The 19,309-nt window shown below is 34.9% G+C and overlaps 1 protein-coding gene across 1 annotated transcript in view; it reads left to right on the top strand.

Annotated features, from left to right (window-relative positions):
* Positions 1 to 19,309, top strand: part of LOC145690429 (putative helicase mov-10-B.1) — a 128,928-nt gene that overhangs the window by 31,529 nt on the left and 78,090 nt on the right. The window contains exons 5-6 of the mRNA XM_081765293.1: positions 3,405 to 3,526; positions 9,150 to 9,271. Of these exons, the coding sequence (XP_081621419.1) occupies positions 3,405 to 3,526; positions 9,150 to 9,271 (244 nt within the window). The remainder of the gene's footprint in view (positions 1 to 3,404; positions 3,527 to 9,149; positions 9,272 to 19,309) is intronic.

Genomic DNA, 19,309 nt, shown 5'->3' with positions numbered 1-19,309 from the left:
CAAAAGTACAGTAACGTTTATCAAAATGACACTTTTTCTTTCACAAAAGTTACTGATATTTGGCAGGGGCATGTTTTAAAACAATCGAAACCAGCTTGCGGCACAAAATACATATAAAATACATAAATTTCGCCTAAAGTTATAAAATCTAAAATGATAACAATAATAAAAATAAGTTTCAAAGAGATGATCAGACCCCTCTAAATACGCACTTATGATCTCTGGAACAAACAAACAGACGTGAACACAAAAGAATTTTCTCTTAAATGTCGATGGTGATTTCCCCGTTGGAATAGTTAACGGTTTATAAACCCTATGTTACGAAGAGAAGAAAGCAGATTACCCGTTACCCGTTCAAAACGGGATTTTCCCTAATCATCCTCTGCATGGCACTCGTTTTCATGGTGTACATACATTCGAGTCCCATTGTATTATGATTATTATCTTCCGTGATCGAAATAACAGAACAGAAACGGAATTGTTCTTATTTCCATTTTAAATTAATTTATTTCGGAATTTGATTCAAATCAACGATTTGTATTTAAAAAATCAAGTGATTTTAATCGTGATTTAGATCAGACTGATTTAAATCAATCCACCCTGGGGTGCACAATGTCTGGAACCACTGTAACATATATATTGTGATTCCATTTTCAGGTCATCAAACGTTAGATGGTAATTGAGACACAAAATACAGCTCTCGACATACGTGCCACAAAAGAAGAAAAGAGAAAGTCACATCTTAAAGTCAGGGAATTTCGACACACCAAAAGTGTAGTTACAAATTTCTGGATTCCCGTTTACAACGGGGCGTTTTTTGTTCGTTATCTGATTGAAGAACCTGTATCGTTTACAACTTGTAATAGCTTCATAACTAAACATTCTCTTAATGCACTTGTAATTGTCTAAGGAATATTAAGTTGTTGGCTTGCTAGATGAGTAGACTTACACGGAATACACCATCTTAAGTTCTCAGATGCTTGTGTGGACGTCCTTTACATAAACAGTTTGTCTCCTTAAAGTGCTAGTACTAGCGACTTTATTCTCTTTGGCAGGACTAGATGAAATCTCAAAACACGTACGAAATACGTACAGAGTAGCAATTCCACGTTGGTGAAGTGCAAAATCCAGAATTCCGTGTGTTGCGAAGGTATTATCTTGTGAACAACTGAGGCTGTTGAGCAGTAATGTGTTAGGGGAGGTATCTAGCGTCAGTTACTGAAAATCTCAAACCCTCAAGCAGCAAGTTCTTGGGCGTTTTGTGATCGGAGAATATAGCAATTTCAAGTCAATCCTACGTTTTTAAATCTCCCTTTATATGATTACGTAAGATTTAATAACGGAAAACTGAACTTAATATAATTCTTTCGAAATATTTTTCAGTTGATGATAATTTCAAAATTGTATCTTATATACAATAAATTAAGACTCAATTATACCAAATTTCAAATTTCTCTTATCCTTATAGATATTAATAAAAGAGAAAACAACCGATTTTTTTAACACACCAGATCCTTTGTAGTTGTGAATTCTTTAACGCCCAAAGAGTGAAAAAGTGACTGATTAGACCAGGACTGGAACCTGGATGCAGAAATAAATATAAATTTAATTGTTATAATATTAAAAAATAGTGAAATTCACAGACGGAACAAACAAACACAAATACTTGGGCATGTTGCTTTATAAGATTTTTTTTCCAGAAGAGGATCCCATTTGACAAAACAAAACGACTGAAGACAATACAACTGATAAAACACAAGTACAGTGTATAAATAATTAAATAACGTTTTTCAGTGGAATACCTGTCAATTATTATTATTATTATTATCAGCAACGAACTTTCTTTTGAGTGCCATAAAAATATGTTTATTTTTATTTTCTCGAAAATGCGCATGAGTATTTACCCCCAAGCTTATAATTTTGTTCATTTCGATGTCATATATATCAATTGACATGTTATCTTGGACAGTGCTAGAGTTAAACAAAAAATAAACTATAGAAGCTACTCATGAACATTATTTTTTTCTGTATCTCATTTGTCATACTATGGACTATCGTCTGGTTAGTGTCATAATGAAAAACTTGATGAGGGTATATTTCTGTATCATAATAGGTAGCGTGGTTATAATACAGCGTAAATTTTTAAGTTTACAAAAATCAGTTTTCTCTAAAACTACGCATGAGGATTCATACTATATTGTTCAACTCAATGAGGTCTATCTATTGATATATGTCTGATGGGCTTCTTCTTCTTCGTTTTTTTCCTTTGTTAAACGTTAGTCATATTTTAGAATTAATGTAATTTGTTATTGGTACAACATTCCATTCACTATCCAAGTTTCCATTTACCATGTTTAATCCCCGTTTTAAGACATTTTATATAAAACACTTTAAACATAATCAGCTCAATGAATGACAAAAATCTGTAGAATATGATGTTTTGAAGTGTACAAATGTTCAGAAAGTTCTTGCGGTACCTTAACATATAATTAATTACTTCTTCTTTCTCTCCTCAGCCATAAGTTGGTGGGAAACATGGAAATTCTAAAACTTAGGAGAGTTGTTCTATACTTTGAGGAGGACTGTCTCTTCTTCGGAACTGCATCTAGATATTATATTCTATTCTTGATCTTGCTCTCCCTGGTTTTCCTTCTGCCTTTCCCTCTGTCAACATGGTGATCCAATCGGAGTTCGGAGGGCAAGCATGCTGTTTCTTCTTTTTCCTACTATCTTCATGATCTGTCGTCCTTCATTAGCTTCCTTTACTACGTCTTCATTCCTTTTCCTTTTGTTCCATGATTAAGCGCAGCATTCTGTGCCAACACCACATTTCAAATGCTTCCAGCTTGGATATTTCAGCTTTTCTCATTGTCCACGCCTCTGATCCGTAAAGCGCCACGCTCCATACCAGAATCTTAATAAATCGTTTTTGAATATTCAACGACACATTTCTTGATGTTAGCAGTCCTCTTTTCCTATTGAATGCATGTTTAGCCTGCGCTATTCTGGAACTTACGCCTTTTTCACTTCTTCCGTCCGAGGATATTAGACTTCCTAAATAGGAGAACGTCTTAACGTCTTCAATTTTCTCTCTATCTAGCCATACGTTTGCCTCTTCCTGTCCTGCTCTTGTACACTTTATCACTTTGATTTTCTCCTTATTTATGTTCATTTTACATGTTTTTCCAGTTGCTAATTCAGGTTTGAAAGTGTTTCCTAACATTAGGAAAATTAGTGTAAGAACGAAGATAGAACCATAAAAACTGTTTTAAATAAACGATTTTACGTTCATCATTGTACACTGCTAATATACAACATTTAAAAACGATTTTAATATAGCTAATGTTAAAACAACAGTTATTTTTGAAGCGAGTTTAAATTTATATGTATTTTTTTTTTTTCAGAGGAACACTTGCCATTGACTTTTAATGTTCTAGGAACTACAGTTGGTGCTCAACAAGCTCCGTTTATATTTAGGTTCATGGATCCAAAGTTTAAAAGGAAGTTCAATGTACTAAAGGAAATAGTAAGTATATTTGTGAAGTAATAATAATCGTATGTCAATACCCAGTAATGAATATTTGATTTTCTGAGTTAACATCGTCATGATAAAGTATAAATTGAGTTGCTGATAAAATATAAGAATAATACGGTGTTAACTAAGTTCAAGCTAAGTTATTTGCTTCAATTTCCCAGAAATAAATGAAGAGAAAAATAGATAAAGTCCCTATTAATTTGCCAACCTGTTAATTTCATATATATATATGTGTGTGTGTGTGTGTTTCTATAAAACTATAAATGATGTGATTAAATTCTATTTTTATGTATTAGTTTCATAATTTTTCGTTCGCTGTATTAAGATTGTCACCTAGTTGAAATCGGTAGTATGTTACATTGCGTTACTGTCAACTACTTTTAACTGGTTAATTCGTTGGTGAAATACTGCAGATTGTGTTTAATAATAATAATAATAATGCATAAAGCTGCATCCAATTAAGATTTAGTACAATAACAGCTTTTTGTAAACATACATAATGTCCACTGCATTTCCAAAATATTTACTAAAATTCACTATGCAAATATGAGCACACACAATGTATTGTAATATATTGTAATGATAAGGAATACTGTATGAACATTCAATATATATATATATAACTATGGTTTATGCAACCCGGAGGTTCAATGCCGCGTTCACAAAAGCTCTCCGCTGACTTCTATCCTTAGGCAACTAGATAGAAGTTTCTACTTTGTATTCCTATCTCTGTGAGATCCATCTTAATATTGTCCTCCCATCTGCGCCTAGGTCTTCCTAATATTCGTTTTCCGATTGGTTTTCCATTCAAACTTTGAAAGCCTTTTTACTTACTTCCATCCTAGCTACATGACCTGCCGATCTAAGCCTCCTAGAATTGATGATCCTAACAGTGTTTGGTAAACCGTATAAATTATGTAGTTCCTCGTCATGAAGTTTCCACCGTTCCCCATTCCCGTTTCTCTTGGGTCCGAATATTCGTCCCAGGATCTTGTTCTCAAATACTTTCAGTCTATGTTCTTCCCTCAGAGTAAGCGACCATGTTTCGCAACCATACAGAACTACAGTGATGATTATCGTTTTATATATTTTAAGCTTCAAATTCCTCGACACAGTTCGCAACGATAAGAGATTTTGAGCTGAATAATAACACGAATTCTCTGCTTTAGTCGACATTTAATTTCTGATTTTCGTCCGTTAATATTGATCCTAGATATCTGAAAGTGTCCACTTTATCAAAAGTATTATTTAATATTTTAACGCATCCATAATTTGCCGTGTTACGGTCCCGACGCACTTCCATGTATTTAATTTTCTCTGCATTTACTTCTAAACCCATGTCCCTGCAAGCGTTTCATAAGATGTCTGCATTTCTTTCTATTGTTCTCCTAAAATCCCCTATTAAATTTACATCATCAGCATATGCCATAACCTGGTGAATACCGTTCAACTCTAGGCCCTGGTTGCTATCTTTGATTTTCCGTATAGCGTATTCCAGAATAAAGTTGAACAATAATGGCGACAACGCATATCCTTGTTTCAGACCATTTTCAACCTGAAAGCTCTTGGACAAAATTTTCCTACCCAGACTTTATTTTGGGATTCATTTAAACATATCTTAACTAATCTAATTAGCTTCCTCGGTATTCCAAGTTCTGTAAGAACGTTGTATAATGTTTCTCTCTTAACCGAGTCGTAAGCCTTTATAAAACCAATAAATAGTTGATGTACCGGGGTATTGTATTCCCATTTCTTTTCGAGTATTTGGCGAATGGTAAGTATTTGGTCGATAGTTGATCGATTTCGTCTAAACTTGCACTGATAATCTCCAATAATTTCATCTGCGTATGGGGTCAATCTTGCTAATAGAATATTTGAAATTATTTTATAGGATGTTAACAGAAGAGAAATGTCTCGATAATTATTACAGTCAGTTCTTGTGAATTGAACTCTTGTGGCAATTCTTCCTTGTTTCAGATAAGGAGAATTAGTTTGTGTGTCTTGTTCCACAATTTTTCGCCTCCAGATTTGCGTTTCTTTAATTTCTTTATAGCGATTTCTTCTTCTATTCAGTTGGGTTCTGGAATATACGGTTCTGCGGTGTGTATGTCCTTTTCTTCACGCACATTAGTTTTTGGCTGCGTATTCAGCAAATTGTCAAAGAAATCTTTCCATCTATTTAAGATGCTATCCGTATCAGTGAAAACTGTTCCGTCAGCTTTCTTTAATATATAAGCACGAGGTTGATACCCTTTCTTAAATTCGTTGATCCCCTTATACATGTCCCGAATGTTTGTATTTATTTTTACTATTATCTTCAAGTTCCTTAATTTTAGCTTTCAAAAAATCGCGTTTCTTTGTTCTAAAAGTTTTGGAAGTTTCCCGCCTGATGTCTACGAAATTTTGTGTAGTTATTTCATTCGGATTTTGTAGCCAAAGTAATTTTGCCTGTTTTTTCTTCTCTGCTAGTTTAATACATTCCTAGTCGAACCATGGTTTGTTCCTACGTATTTCCACATGCCCCAATTTTTCTTTTGCTGAAATTTTAATGCTATTTCTAATTTCAATCCAAGTATCCTCAACACTAGTGCACTCCGAATCTTCGAAAGCCGAGAATCTGTTCGAAACTTCAATCTGGTATTCCTTTCTTACCTGGCTCTCATCTAATTTCTTTAAATTAAATCTATCCGTTTTCGAATATTGAATATTTCCTTTATTCAACGATAATCTCTCTTATTATCGCTGCTACCAGCTAGTGATCAGTGTCACAATCAGCCCCTCTAAACGACCGGACATCAATTATGCTAGATTGCCTTCTATCTATCAAAACGCGATCAATTTGATTATGTGTTTTCCGTCTGGGGAAATCCAAGTGTATTTACGAACGTCGCGATGTGGAAATGTTGTACTCTTCACGATAAGGTTTTTTGGATGTTGCAAAGTTCGAGTCTAACACCGTTGCCATTACTTTCGTTACGCAGGCTTTCATTCCCTATAGTCAGTTTGAAAATATCCTCTCGTCCTACCTTCGCATTGAAATCCCCTAATAGAATTGTCATATGGCATCGCGGGAGTTGGTCAAATACCCGTTCCACTTCTTTGTAAAAATTGTCCTTTATATCGTCGTCCTTAGCTTCTGTTGGGGCATATACATTTAAAACAATATCACACCACCGACCCTTAAGAGTAATAAAAAAAAGTCTGTCGGTAACAAATTCAACCCGCTTAATTACTGGTAATATTCGTTTGTGAACGAAAAACTCTGTTCCTAATTGGTAATCTTTATTTCCTTCCCCGCTAAAGAACGTAAAGTTTCCGGAGTTCACAGATCCATTTCGTTCCCACCTAACTTCTTTAACTCCTACTAGGTCCATCCTGTATTTCTCTAACTCACTCGTTACCGATTTTAACGCGCCTGCCCTATAAAGACTTCTAATATTCTTAATGCAGGAAGTAACTGTGTAGAGGCACTCTAGTCTAAGTAATGAAAATGGGTATCTGTACTGAAGAAAATGCAAATCATATGTTAAATGTCTACGTGAATTCTTTAATGAAAATACAGCATTATTTTTGTTGTCACCAGTAAGTGGAAGAGTCGGTTCCCGTTTTTCCAAATGTGTTTATAATTTACACAAACAAATGCAAATATTGGAAGAAAATTTGGAGACGATCAAGGGAATGTTTCCTATGGGACTTATTCTTTTCGCCAGCAAGTAGCCAATCGGGAATCTCTCACTCGACTGGCTACGACTTTTCGTTTGTAAAATACAAATTTTCCAACAAATTCAGCTCAATGGTAAACTTATGTGTGCTATCTATGCATTGAACCCAGTTTTAGCTCTCAAAGGCGTATGTAAATCGAATCCACACTAAGCTGTAAGCCCTTCGTTTATAGCGCTGGTACTGAAAATATATGATAAACTCTAAGGAAAGAAAGAAACAGTCTTTAACTAGAAAGCAAATCTTTAAGAAAGCACAGCAATAATAACGCAAACTATTTATATTATATGATTGTATAAAAGCAACAATACACCATATGTATAGCATTCTGAAGAAAATAAGCAAGATGTAAACGAAATGTTGAGTTAAAATGTGTCTGTTTCTTTCCAAAAAGATTCTCTTTTTTGACATTATGAAATATCGAAGGTTTTATAACTTTTTTTCCAGAAAATTCAAACTTTGTCGTAAGAAAGAAAAAAAGAATTATTCTTGATTTCGAATATTCGCGCATAATGTGTGTCATGAATATCAGTCCTTTATTGTAGTTATTTAGCAACATCCTGTACATAGAGCTCGGAATTTGACAATATTTATCTTTCTAGAAAAGTTTTGAGGGCCGCGTTAGCTCAGTGGTAGAGCGCTCGCCTGCATGCTAACTAGGATTTATGTTCTCGTGAGTTGTGCATGGGGTCCTTGGTTCGATCCCAGCTGGCGCGAAGTGAACTTTGAGGTGGACAAACACCGTGTGCATTGGTTTTCTCGAAGTTCTCCCGTTTCCTTCTACTTTCTTCATTTCACAATTTCCTTCAATATCATCATCATAGTCTTTTTTTAGCCCCGGAGCAGAATCGTGGGACGTTATTTTTATTTCTTTAAGTTACATGTACTAAAATCATGTATATTTTGTGGCATGTAAATGTGAATAGTTGCATGGAGATTCATGTTTTACTTTCTTTATGCATTGTTAATTTAGATTGCAATTTTGAATTTTCATAATGACAGATTATGGCGGTAAGAAATATACATTAAATATTTCTCTCTTCTGGTGTGAAATAAGAAGATTATACTATAAATTTATTCAAACCAGGCTTTTTGAATCTACCTTTTTTAGTAGTTGCAGTTGATGTGGTGCGAACATCCTGTAATTTTATCCTCTAGAGTCCTGGCACTAAGCGGGCTTTTTGTAACTATCACTTGAAATATGATGATTGTTGATGCCATCTAATGAACAAGATTAGTAATAAACACAGGTGGTAGGTACACAAACGTTACAAAGCAGTTTCTAGTACGATGCAAGCCTCAGAATAGGAAGAAAAAAAAAAAAGAAAAAAAAAAAAGAGAGGTGCACATATGTTCACCTATAGACTGATAAGTCTGTAAAGAACAGTAATTTCCTGTCGGTACATACTAATTGTTAAGTAGAATTAGTTTCTGGTTTTTCATTTGCATTGTATATATATATATGAGCGTATAAAATGTTACCACAGGTTTGCTCAGTGTAAATTTATTATGTCACCTCTGTTATTTGTTATTTTGTTCTAGGTAATGCTAGAATGCTTACCACTAATGCTAATGGTAGAATGGATTAGAAGCTTTTTAGCTTTTTTAACTTGAAATCCGGGAAGGATATCCAGAACCCTTTGACTTAGTGTCTCCATTATGTAACTTTGACTTTTTTTAATGGCATGCGCAGTAGTTAGTCGCTACGTCTGTGGATAAGGGTGTCCATTTGTTAAGATCTAGAGAAGAATATGCAAGAACTGGTGAACAGTCAGGAGTAGAAAAAATATTCCCAACACAGCCATCGTATTATCGCATTGTTGTATATATCACGTTTACATTTATATATATATTGTAAAAATTAAAGGTTAACAAGTGTTTTCGTCCATTACAGATAGTGACAGTTCATTCTAAGTGGTCTGAGTTCCTGGCTCCGCAGAAGCCTTACAGAGCGCGAGCTCCTCCTGTGATAGCAGTGGATGATGAGCCAATTATCTTCTCTGCACCACCGCCAAAGTTAGTACTACTTTTTCATTTTAAAATGTTCGGTCTTTTTATGGATCTGCAGCAGTGTATCAAGGTTTTTTTTTTCAACCAAAAATATTTGACAGCAGTTCATAAGGATGTTTTGAACGAATTCACTAATTACAGTAACAGCGACCACGTTCTACGTTAAAAAAAAAAAAAAAAAAAAAAAAAAAAAAAAAAAAAAGCTAGTTATGAGTGCAATTTTTGACTAATTCGGGTGTCAGTCAGAGTACGTAGGTGATAAAAAGAATAATCATTAAATTTATGATACTAATGAGAAAACACACACACACAGATATATATATATATATATATATAAGAGGGTTGTTTATGCTACAGGCACAAAGTTTTTTTTTCGATTTAAAAAGACAAAAGAAGTGTCGAAACTGTTTCAGAACAGATTAGTGATAGAGATATTAATCATAATATAGATATAACTATGGAGAAATTCCTTATGTCTATATGTATGTTCAAGCTCAAGGTAATATAAATGATAAAGCGCTTGCCTGTGATGAGAATTGTCTTTGCTTTGATTCCAGACTGTACCAGTTCGTGATGAAGAGTATCAAGTCCGTAGGTTTTAGTTCAGTTTTTTCATTTGTTTGTTTTAGCAGTCATTATTTGTTTGTGTCTTGAAGTTGAGCATCCTTTTTCAGCAGTGAATCAGCGAGATATTGACATAGAGTTTCTGATTGAATTCAAATCACCGATATGAATTCAATACACACATATGATCCACAGGGAATTTAGCCCGGGACCACGTGCACCAAAGATGCACTCGTTAGCCATTAAAGCAGTAGAAAGAGAATTTAGTAGTCATTTTCTTCGTTTTGATATATTAAAGATTTTTTTTTAAACGTAACGTTAAAATTATGTTTAAGTGCTACATAAGTTCAGTTAGAAACAAAAGTGCTGATGTATGATGTTATATCAGGTAGTTTTAAAAGTATTTGCGGACGAAATAGCGTTAATGTCTGAGGGTATATGAATCGCAGCGGGTCACGCCTAAACGTCATTGACAGCTGACAGTTGGAACTGGTAAATGTGCAAGAAGTATAGGAATTCTTATAGTCAGAAGTAAGGTATTACACTGTGAAGATGATTGAACTTCCCGCAAAACTAGAACAATATTTATGATACAAGACTTCAAATAAAATTTCATTTTCTGTCTTTAAGCATTCCTTGAGCCAATTTTTTGTATGTTATATTAATGTCAATACGAAATGTTCAAAGTAATAAAACAAGATTCTTTCAGACAAGATATGTAAAAATATTTTGTAACTGGAATGTAGTTTTTAAGAGGGCACATAAAAACTGTTCTGGATGTTTAAGGATGTCACAAGACTAGCACTCCTCACTTGCTTACATCCCTCTCCAAAAATACTGGATTTCTTTATTCAGCAATTCGCAGTGAAATAAAAGGAAAGAGGACTGTTAGAGTTTGCGATTTAAGTTATCGTAAAATAATATTTATTTGTTTCCAGTAAATTGTGAAAGAAAGAATTTTCATGATGTGCGATTACTGTTTTAGTATTAGTATCTTCATACTTTTACTGTAGGAAAAATAATCGTAAATCGGATTTCTATCATGTTCATACATTGCTCTTCTACATCTTGCTTTTCGCCAGAATTCTTTTGTTTTGAAATTTGCTGATGGTTCATTACATTGAATGAAGGAAACTGATCAAGGAGTCGAGCATGTTTCTCATATAATGCGGGTTTGAAATATTTTGCATGTTGATATTGAAACACAAATTCGGTGACGCCATCAGTAGAGCGTTCACTTCTGGAGCCAAAGTTCCTGCGTTCAAACCGTAGGTGTGCGTTTTTTTGGTTATGTAATAGATAAACACCAAGTTTGTCTATGTGGAGGGGGGAGGAGGGCGAGGTTCTGTGGGTTTTCTCGTTTCCTCTGTTGTTTGCATTCCTTTCGTTCTTAGATTATTAACTCAGTAATTACTATCCTATTTGTGCGATGCTAAACAGCTGATTTAAAGTGAAGTATAAATGTTAAGCAATGAGCTTTTGTCTGTCAATATCCGTAAGGTGACTTCTTTCACTCGTGTAAATAATGTTCCGGGACAAAATTTTATGTTTTTCAGAAACGAGCTATTCTTTGCTCGTTTTCTGGGGTGAGAATTTAGTTTACTTTCGCGATAGTATTCGTATCGGGAGAATGGAATTTTGTATATACCCAAATGTGGAAAACTAATAGTTAATACGAAGCAATAAAAATATTCCAAATTAATAGATAGCAACTTAAAAATGAATGTATACGCTTTGTTATCGTGTATTTAAGAGTGCGATTATGTTTCATTGTGTACGTGTTTTAGTTTATCATTTTCATTTCTTTCTTTGAAACATAACAATGCTTATATCCCTAGACTAAACACAGAAACTGATTGTGTCGAAAAGAAATAGTAAATGCAGGTTGATTTGATGCAATGGATCGAGGCAGTGTAGTGGAGAAAGAAATACATTTTAATTCAATCGTCAGCAAGAGGCTTTTGTTCACGACAGGATATTCTTCTATAAAAAGGCGATCGAGAAGCTGGGAGTGGGGAGAGAATGTGTGCACAGTAACAGCTTTCTGTTGGTTTAGCGTGTTTTTTTAAGTTGCAAAGGCCGAGTTGAAAGTGAAGGGATAGTATCGTTGTGCTGTTCGGTGTTCTTTGTATCCAGTGTTCCTGTGCAGATTACAAACATGTCAGATTCCAAGACTACGATCAGTCCTTCCTGATTGTTAAATAATTTTTTGTCATAGATTCGGGAAGTATCAAGTGACAAAGTCTTCTTGCAGCAATATTTGCCGGAGCTTCCTTTTGTTAAGTAACATCCAATAGCAAACGGTAACAACTCACATGAAAGGTAAAAAGCATATGCAGACGGCCACATCTATTTCAGTATTAGAAATAGTTAATGCCTCCTTCTTACATGAAGCTTCATCATTTTTGTACCTCATCTGTACGGAACTTGAAGGTTTCTGGTGATGATATGTACTCAAACGTGGATTCTACGATGCAAGTAGGTACGAGTTCGGGGAGAAAACAAAGTAGTTCACAGGGATTCTTGGTAAATATATATATATATATATATATATATTAGGGATGGCCAATTCCGGAATTTTTACTTTCCGGAATCCGGAAAGTAAAATCGGAAAATTCCGGAATTCGGAAAAATTCCGGAATTCAGAAAAATTCCGGATTTCGGAAAAATTCCGGAATTCAGAAAAATTCCGGAATTCGGAAAAATTATTTTTTTTTTGTAATCCTAAGAATTTTGTTCAAATGCAAACGAACAAATTTCCTTTTTGTAATCCTAAGAATGTATGATGCAAGTTAAGCTGAAACTTACATCCTAAAGTATACATACTCAATCTTCCCATGGTTAATGAGATGTAGTCCAAAAGTACGATGCACTCCTAATATTTAATTTTTGTTTTACTGTGATATTGTCCAGAGGTAATACATATATCACACTGAGATAAACAACTTGACAGAATGAAGATATCATACGTAGTTTTCCAGAAAATCGTGAGAAACGAATTTTTATGAAGTTAAAATATGCGTCGCTTGTTGCCAGTGTGATGCAATTGATAACTTTTATGCTGGAATAGTCTTATTATTATTATTATTATTATTATTATTATTATTATTATTATTATTATTATTATTATTATTATTATTATTAATCGTTTGCGTACTGTAAAAGAAAAATATGAACCGTTAAGTAGTAGATTTTATCTGTTGTTTTTTGATATCTTCTAACAGTAATAACAAACTGCTTGTAAATACGCAATGATTATCAAGGACAATGGCATATTAATGTAAGGACTACTCTGCAGACTAGCAATAAACAATAAACAATAACAGATAAACAATAGTTCAAAAAAAAAAAAAAAGTAACTAACTTGGGCACGTCAGAATGTTCGCGAGAATATAGGGACCCATTGAGGCTATACGTGGTGTAATTATTACTCAAAGGGCCGTACAATGGAGGCATTAACGTTAATGTTAATGGTACTAATAAGCACTTACTTGCTCTAACGGTTAACCTCATTTTTGAGATGATTCTTGGAAGTGGGCGTGTTGGCATGCAGTTAGAAGACATATCCATTATTTAAAAAGCACACGTTATCTGTGGAGTGCTAACGATTTGCGTCACTATCGAACACTAACATAGCACTAGCGACGTTTAAAGTCGAAATTGGAGTCTGACATAAGTGGCTTGTCAACTTCACGGACATTATATTTCCCTTGAATGCGAGAATTTTGCGCCCAGGAAATTTGCGCCCTACCACAAAAATAGGAAAAAATGCGCTCGCAATATATTTGCACTGGGATGTTTGCGCCCTACCGCAAAAAGAGGGGAAAAGGCGCCGGCTATATATTTGCACTGGGATGTTAGCGCCCTACAATTCAACTTATTTTTGTATTGTGTAAAGTAACTTCCACTCACACTTGAACTAGGCTTGCCTCTCATCGTCTCAGTGAGTTACTCCATCCGTTATAATATTCCGAACAAATGAAAAAAAAATACAATTTTAGTTCACTAAAGGGCAATCCATACAAATACAATTTTTCATTATACTACAAAATTTACAATAAAAGTATAAATGACTGATATATAATTATTTATTAATATAATCAAAGAGTATAATTTAATCTACAAAAGGCTGTTTGGCTCTACCCAGATATCTCTGTTCACAATCCTTGCGAGTTGTTTGGCTTTTTAAGACACAAAATATAGAAAAGAAAATGTAAAGTGAATGTAAAATCAGTTCAGTAATATTATCAAGAAAACTATGTACAGTGTGTTTACTTGCTGGAATTACACTTTAAACACACAATTGCGTTCAGTCGTTCTTTCAGAAAAAATGTTCCGGGGGGCACACTTAGTATTCCGGAGGGGGTCACTGCTGGTACTATTCTATTTATTATTATATTATAGACGTATTATTTTGGTCTCCTCCGAGGGGGCACTTTGAGAGCTCTGGGGAGGCCAGTGTTCCCCCAAAATCATCTCTGGAAGAAGCAGTGATTGCGTTGATCCGTTGTGTTCTTTTGGCTTATATTGAAGTTTATTCTCCCCTTATATAGCCACAATAAAAATAAATCACAAATGGCATGGTTGTGGGGGGAGGATTGTTTATGCTGTAATGTCAGCCCTTCCGAGCAAATGCGTAAGCTCGAATAGGTTCTTTTATTTCGCAGGGCTCAAACTTCCCGGTGGAGGTACATTGCAGGCGCAATTTTCTTTGTTCTTGAGGTAGGGCGCAAATTTCCCAGACGCAAAATTCTCGACACCGTTCGAATGACCTCGGAAGACTACATCTTTTTCAATACTTTTTTATAATTTTTTACTCGAGATATCTTCATAGCTTCTTATTAAAATACTTACTAATATATCCTCATTTTATTGTCCTAACCAATCAATATGGGTATGTTGTCAGTAAAATATTTAGATTGATCGAGCCTCTGGTGTGTAACCACAGTATTTCATATCATCCCTCCATTAGAAATCTTGGCTAAACGAACCAATATATGTTGCCAATAAAATAGTTTAGAATGATTGAGCCCCTGGTAAATAACCACAGTATTTCGTGACAGACCCCCCTTCCTATTACCATATTCTAGCTACGTGCCTGACTCAGCTAATTCTCTACATTCTTTACCAAGCACACATTTTCTAAAGCGGAAAATGCTCTCTAAATACCTAAGCTCATTATTTTCAGCAGATGCACAAATTGGGTAACATTCTATCTACATGAATGTTATATATGTCGATTACGGGAAACCGTTTCTCGCTATCTATTACCATATTTACTATATAATGATTAACGTTAAAACCGGAAATGGTTGATTTGTACCGCTTCCGGTTTGAATATTACATTCATCAGGGAACTCGATTCTTAACTATTGACTCTGTACATCGTGGCCAAAATTGATGGTAATCCATCAGATAGTACTTGAGACTGTTTGTTTCACTGACGGACAGAATGAATATATGGCTATAGAGTTTTGATAAACTAAATTCGTTAATGAGTGATGATGGAACAAATATAAGAAAGGGAACCAAGAGTAGGCCTACCACCGGAAAAATTTTCGAACACAAAATTAGCCATCGAAAACCCACATGTCCTGGGTTAGAATACCATAGATGAAAACTCTACCACTGAGTCATCAATCACCCGCTTATTAGTTTTATTAATTATTATATTAATATAAATTAATGAATGCCTGCTTATGTTAATTATTGAACAATTACATTGTATACTTCGTAAAGTCAAAAATTATAAATTTGTATTTACTGTACATACAGTGAGCGCAGAAAGTGTTCGTACACCTATGCTATTGAAACGAGAATGCCTGCGAAAAAGAAACAGAAAATTTAAGAAGTGTAATAACACACACAATATGAATAATGAAAACTAAGCTTTATGAATATATCAATAAAGAACCACGAAGACAAGTTTAATGGTCAGAAAGTAAATAAATTCGGTAGAAAGTGTATAGAGTAGACGCCAAAAGAGATCGTACACCTGACGTACGAATACGAAACAAAGATACCACAACTGGGGTTCACTAGTATTCACCTGATTATACACCTCTGTTTATAGCATGACGAATAACAGAATGAGTTTAGTTGTGAATAGGAGTGAAAAAACTGCACGGTGGGCTGTAAAAATGGGAAGCAACCGAACAGAAAGAAATGAGGAGACAAGAAAAGTAATTATTAAATTGCATAAGAAGGGTAAATCTTTGAGAAAGATAGCAAACCTTGCAGACAGACCTCGTTCAACAGTACAAACAATAATTGCGATGTATAATGTTTCTATCACTGTGCGGAAAAAAAAAAAAAACTGGAAGACCAAGTGTGTTGAGTGAACAAGATAAACGTTACATTATTAGGGAAAGAAAAAAAGTTCCGAAAAGTAGTGCTGTGCAATTGGCAACGGATCTGGAAACACGCGGTATTAAAGTATCAGCCAGTACAGTGCGGAATATTTGCAGGGTATCATGGTCGGATAGCCAGGAAAATGTTCTGGGTGAACAAGACAAATCGTATAAAGAGACTAAAGTTTGAAAAAGAGTATAAAGATAAGGGATCAGGCTTCTTTCTGGAATAGGGTCATATTTTCGGACGAAAGTAAATTTAATCTTATCGAATCCAATGGGAGGCGTATGGTATGACGCAAGGTGAATACAGAGATGAATCCTCAAAATCTCGTCCCTAAAGTAAGACACGGAGGAGGGTCCGTGCTCGTCTGGGGTTGTATGAGTGCCTCAGGAGTGGGTCGTCTCCACTTGATCGATGGAGTGATGATCCACAAAGTGTATATTAACATATTAAAGGAAAATCTCCATACTAGTGCGCAGAAAACAATTTATTGTTCAGCAAGGCAACAACTCCAAACATACAGCAGAAAATACTCGATTGTGGCTACTCTATAATACCTTGAAACAGCTTCGCACACCTCCCCAATCCCCAGACATGAACCCCATAGAACATCTATGGTCTGTTCTGGTGACAAGAATCAGAAGGCACAGCTTCTCTACTAAAGAAGGCCTGAGAAAAGCTATTCAAGAAGAATGGGACATAATCAGTCCCGAAGCTACTAACTAACTAACTAACTCTATGGCCTATGGAACCCGGAGGTTCAATGCCGCGTTCACAAAAGCTCTCCACTGACTTCTATAGTCCCGAAGCTACAGAACTACGAACTACTACAGGTGAAATCAATGCCACGAAGACTACAGACAATCATTAACGCACAGGGTAATCCCACAAAATATTAAATAACGTAATATACTTTATAAGCATTAATTCAATCATAAGTGTACGGTGACTTTTTGCGTTTACAAAAAAGGAATTCTCTCTTTTCTTCTGAGCAAAACAGTGATTGTCTTTGTTTGGCCTTCCTCTTGTATATAGAAATAAAATGTATGAATGTGTAGTCTTAATTCTGGTTATATATATATTTTGCACCTCCCGTTCTCATGCTAGCTGTTTTCAATATAAAGTATGCATGGTGTACGAGCACTTTCTGCGCTGACTGTAGGTATGTTGACAATAAGCGAATGTTATTAGAATATTTGTTGAGATTTCTTTTCCTTCACTGCCTTTCGCCTGATTAAAAAGTAGTTTGCAGTGCTTTGGAGCAGCTGCAGGTGGGAACGCGATAATGTTTGAGACATACCGGCGACTTTTTTGTGTGTGAAAATAAGACCTTCTCATAAAGCAGTAAATAACTGCAGTAGCAATTGTCTACGTGAGTGATAAAGACATATCCAACTACAAGAAACTAATACAGTATATATATTCATTATTGTGTTTCTCTTTTAACAGCTACTAGCTAGGGATGGCCAATTCCAGAATTTTTACTTTCCGGAATCCGGAGAGTAAAATTGGAAAAATTCCGAATTTTTTCTAAATTCCGGATTTTTTTCCGAATGTCGGAATTTATCTGAATTCCGGAATTTTTCCGAATTTCGGAATTTTTCTGAAATCCGGATTTTTTCCGAATTCCGGATTTTTTCTGAAATCCGGATTTTTTCCGAATTCCGGAATTTTTCCGAATTCCGGATTTTTCTGAATTTCGGAATTTTTCCGAAATCCGGAATTTTTCCGAATTCCGGATTTTTTCTGAATTCCGGAATTTTTCCGAATTCCGGATTTTTCTGAATTTCGGATTTTTTCCGAATTCCGGAATTTTTCCGGAATCCGGATTCCGGAAAATTTTGGCCATCCCAAATATATATATATATATATATATAGCACTACAGAAACAATTGCTATGGATTCAAATTGTGATATACATCAATGCTTACTGCTGCTAAAAATGCCAAAGTATTCAAACATATGTTCTGAGACGGTGAAATTGCCAGGAAAATGTAACTTCAATGTGACAAAATAGCATACACTTTTGTTTATTGGTTACCATCACGATACTCTAGAAATAAACTAAATGAGTTGTTGATCGAGACATAAATGTGCGATTCTGGAGTACCATCAAAAGGCAAGTATTCACACGTTATTTGACATCGGCGTTTTAGAAGAATTCTACAGCTTCTGATCTTTATCACTTTCAAAGAGATCCTTTAACCTTTGAACTTAAAATAGATCGTTCAAATATCAGTGGATGGATCAACGTAAACTTTACATATCTGTATACCTTCAAGTCAAATATCAAGATGTCGCCAAATGACCTTGTAATATTTGACATCGGAAACTATGGATTACTTAATTTACATGCACATTTAAGGCTGTAATTGAGGCAATGAGCTGCAGAACTAGTGCATTTCTAAGAGCTCTTCATATTTTATACAAGGATGTTCCAGCAGGCGGTGCTGCCTACACCTAAAGAGGCTTAGAAAATTTTCCAGTGAAGTTCTGTTCTGGTTGGCTTGAAAGTAGTAGTTTAGCGAATCAGTGATATTTATTTCTGTCTTTTGTTGTATATTCAACGAAGTTTTAAAAAAGTTTACTTTACGAAGTTTTTAACTGTCGAACTGTCAAAGTTAAGTCGAACTTTTTGTTACGAAGTTTGAAAAGGTTTCCTGCTCTTCGAGTTGGCAGTTCGTGTCAGGTATGTTGCAAGAAGATAAAATGCCTATTTCTAAACGTACATTTTTTCAAGCACTTGCTTCAGAAAGAGAACCTTTCCGTACTACATTTCAGACTGACGCTCCTCTCAGATGATTTCTTTACAATACTTTATTGGGTATGATAAAAATGTGATACAAAACCTTGTGAAACCAGAAGATTGTTCCGTGTTTTAGGTGTTCGAGTTCATGTATACGAATTGATGTGTAAAATCAAGAATATTTTCTGGCTGTGGAAAACATTGATATTGAATTTTGCTATACATACTGTCTTTAAGAAATGCCGACATAATGTATTGTACATTTTGAATTTTCGCCAGAATTGCAGAAAGAGTCTACAGTAATTTGTTCCTAAGCATCTGCAGAAGTCACCTTTAAATTAAGTTTTGGATCTTAATGTTTCTGCGGGATCTGATGTTGG

This window comes from Thermobia domestica, chromosome 7 (genome assembly GCF_964235325.1).
Source record: "Thermobia domestica chromosome 7, izTheDome1.hap1.1, whole genome shotgun sequence".
NCBI lineage: Eukaryota > Metazoa > Arthropoda > Insecta > Zygentoma > Lepismatidae > Thermobia > Thermobia domestica.
This window is presented reverse-complemented; position numbering and strand designations above follow the sequence as displayed.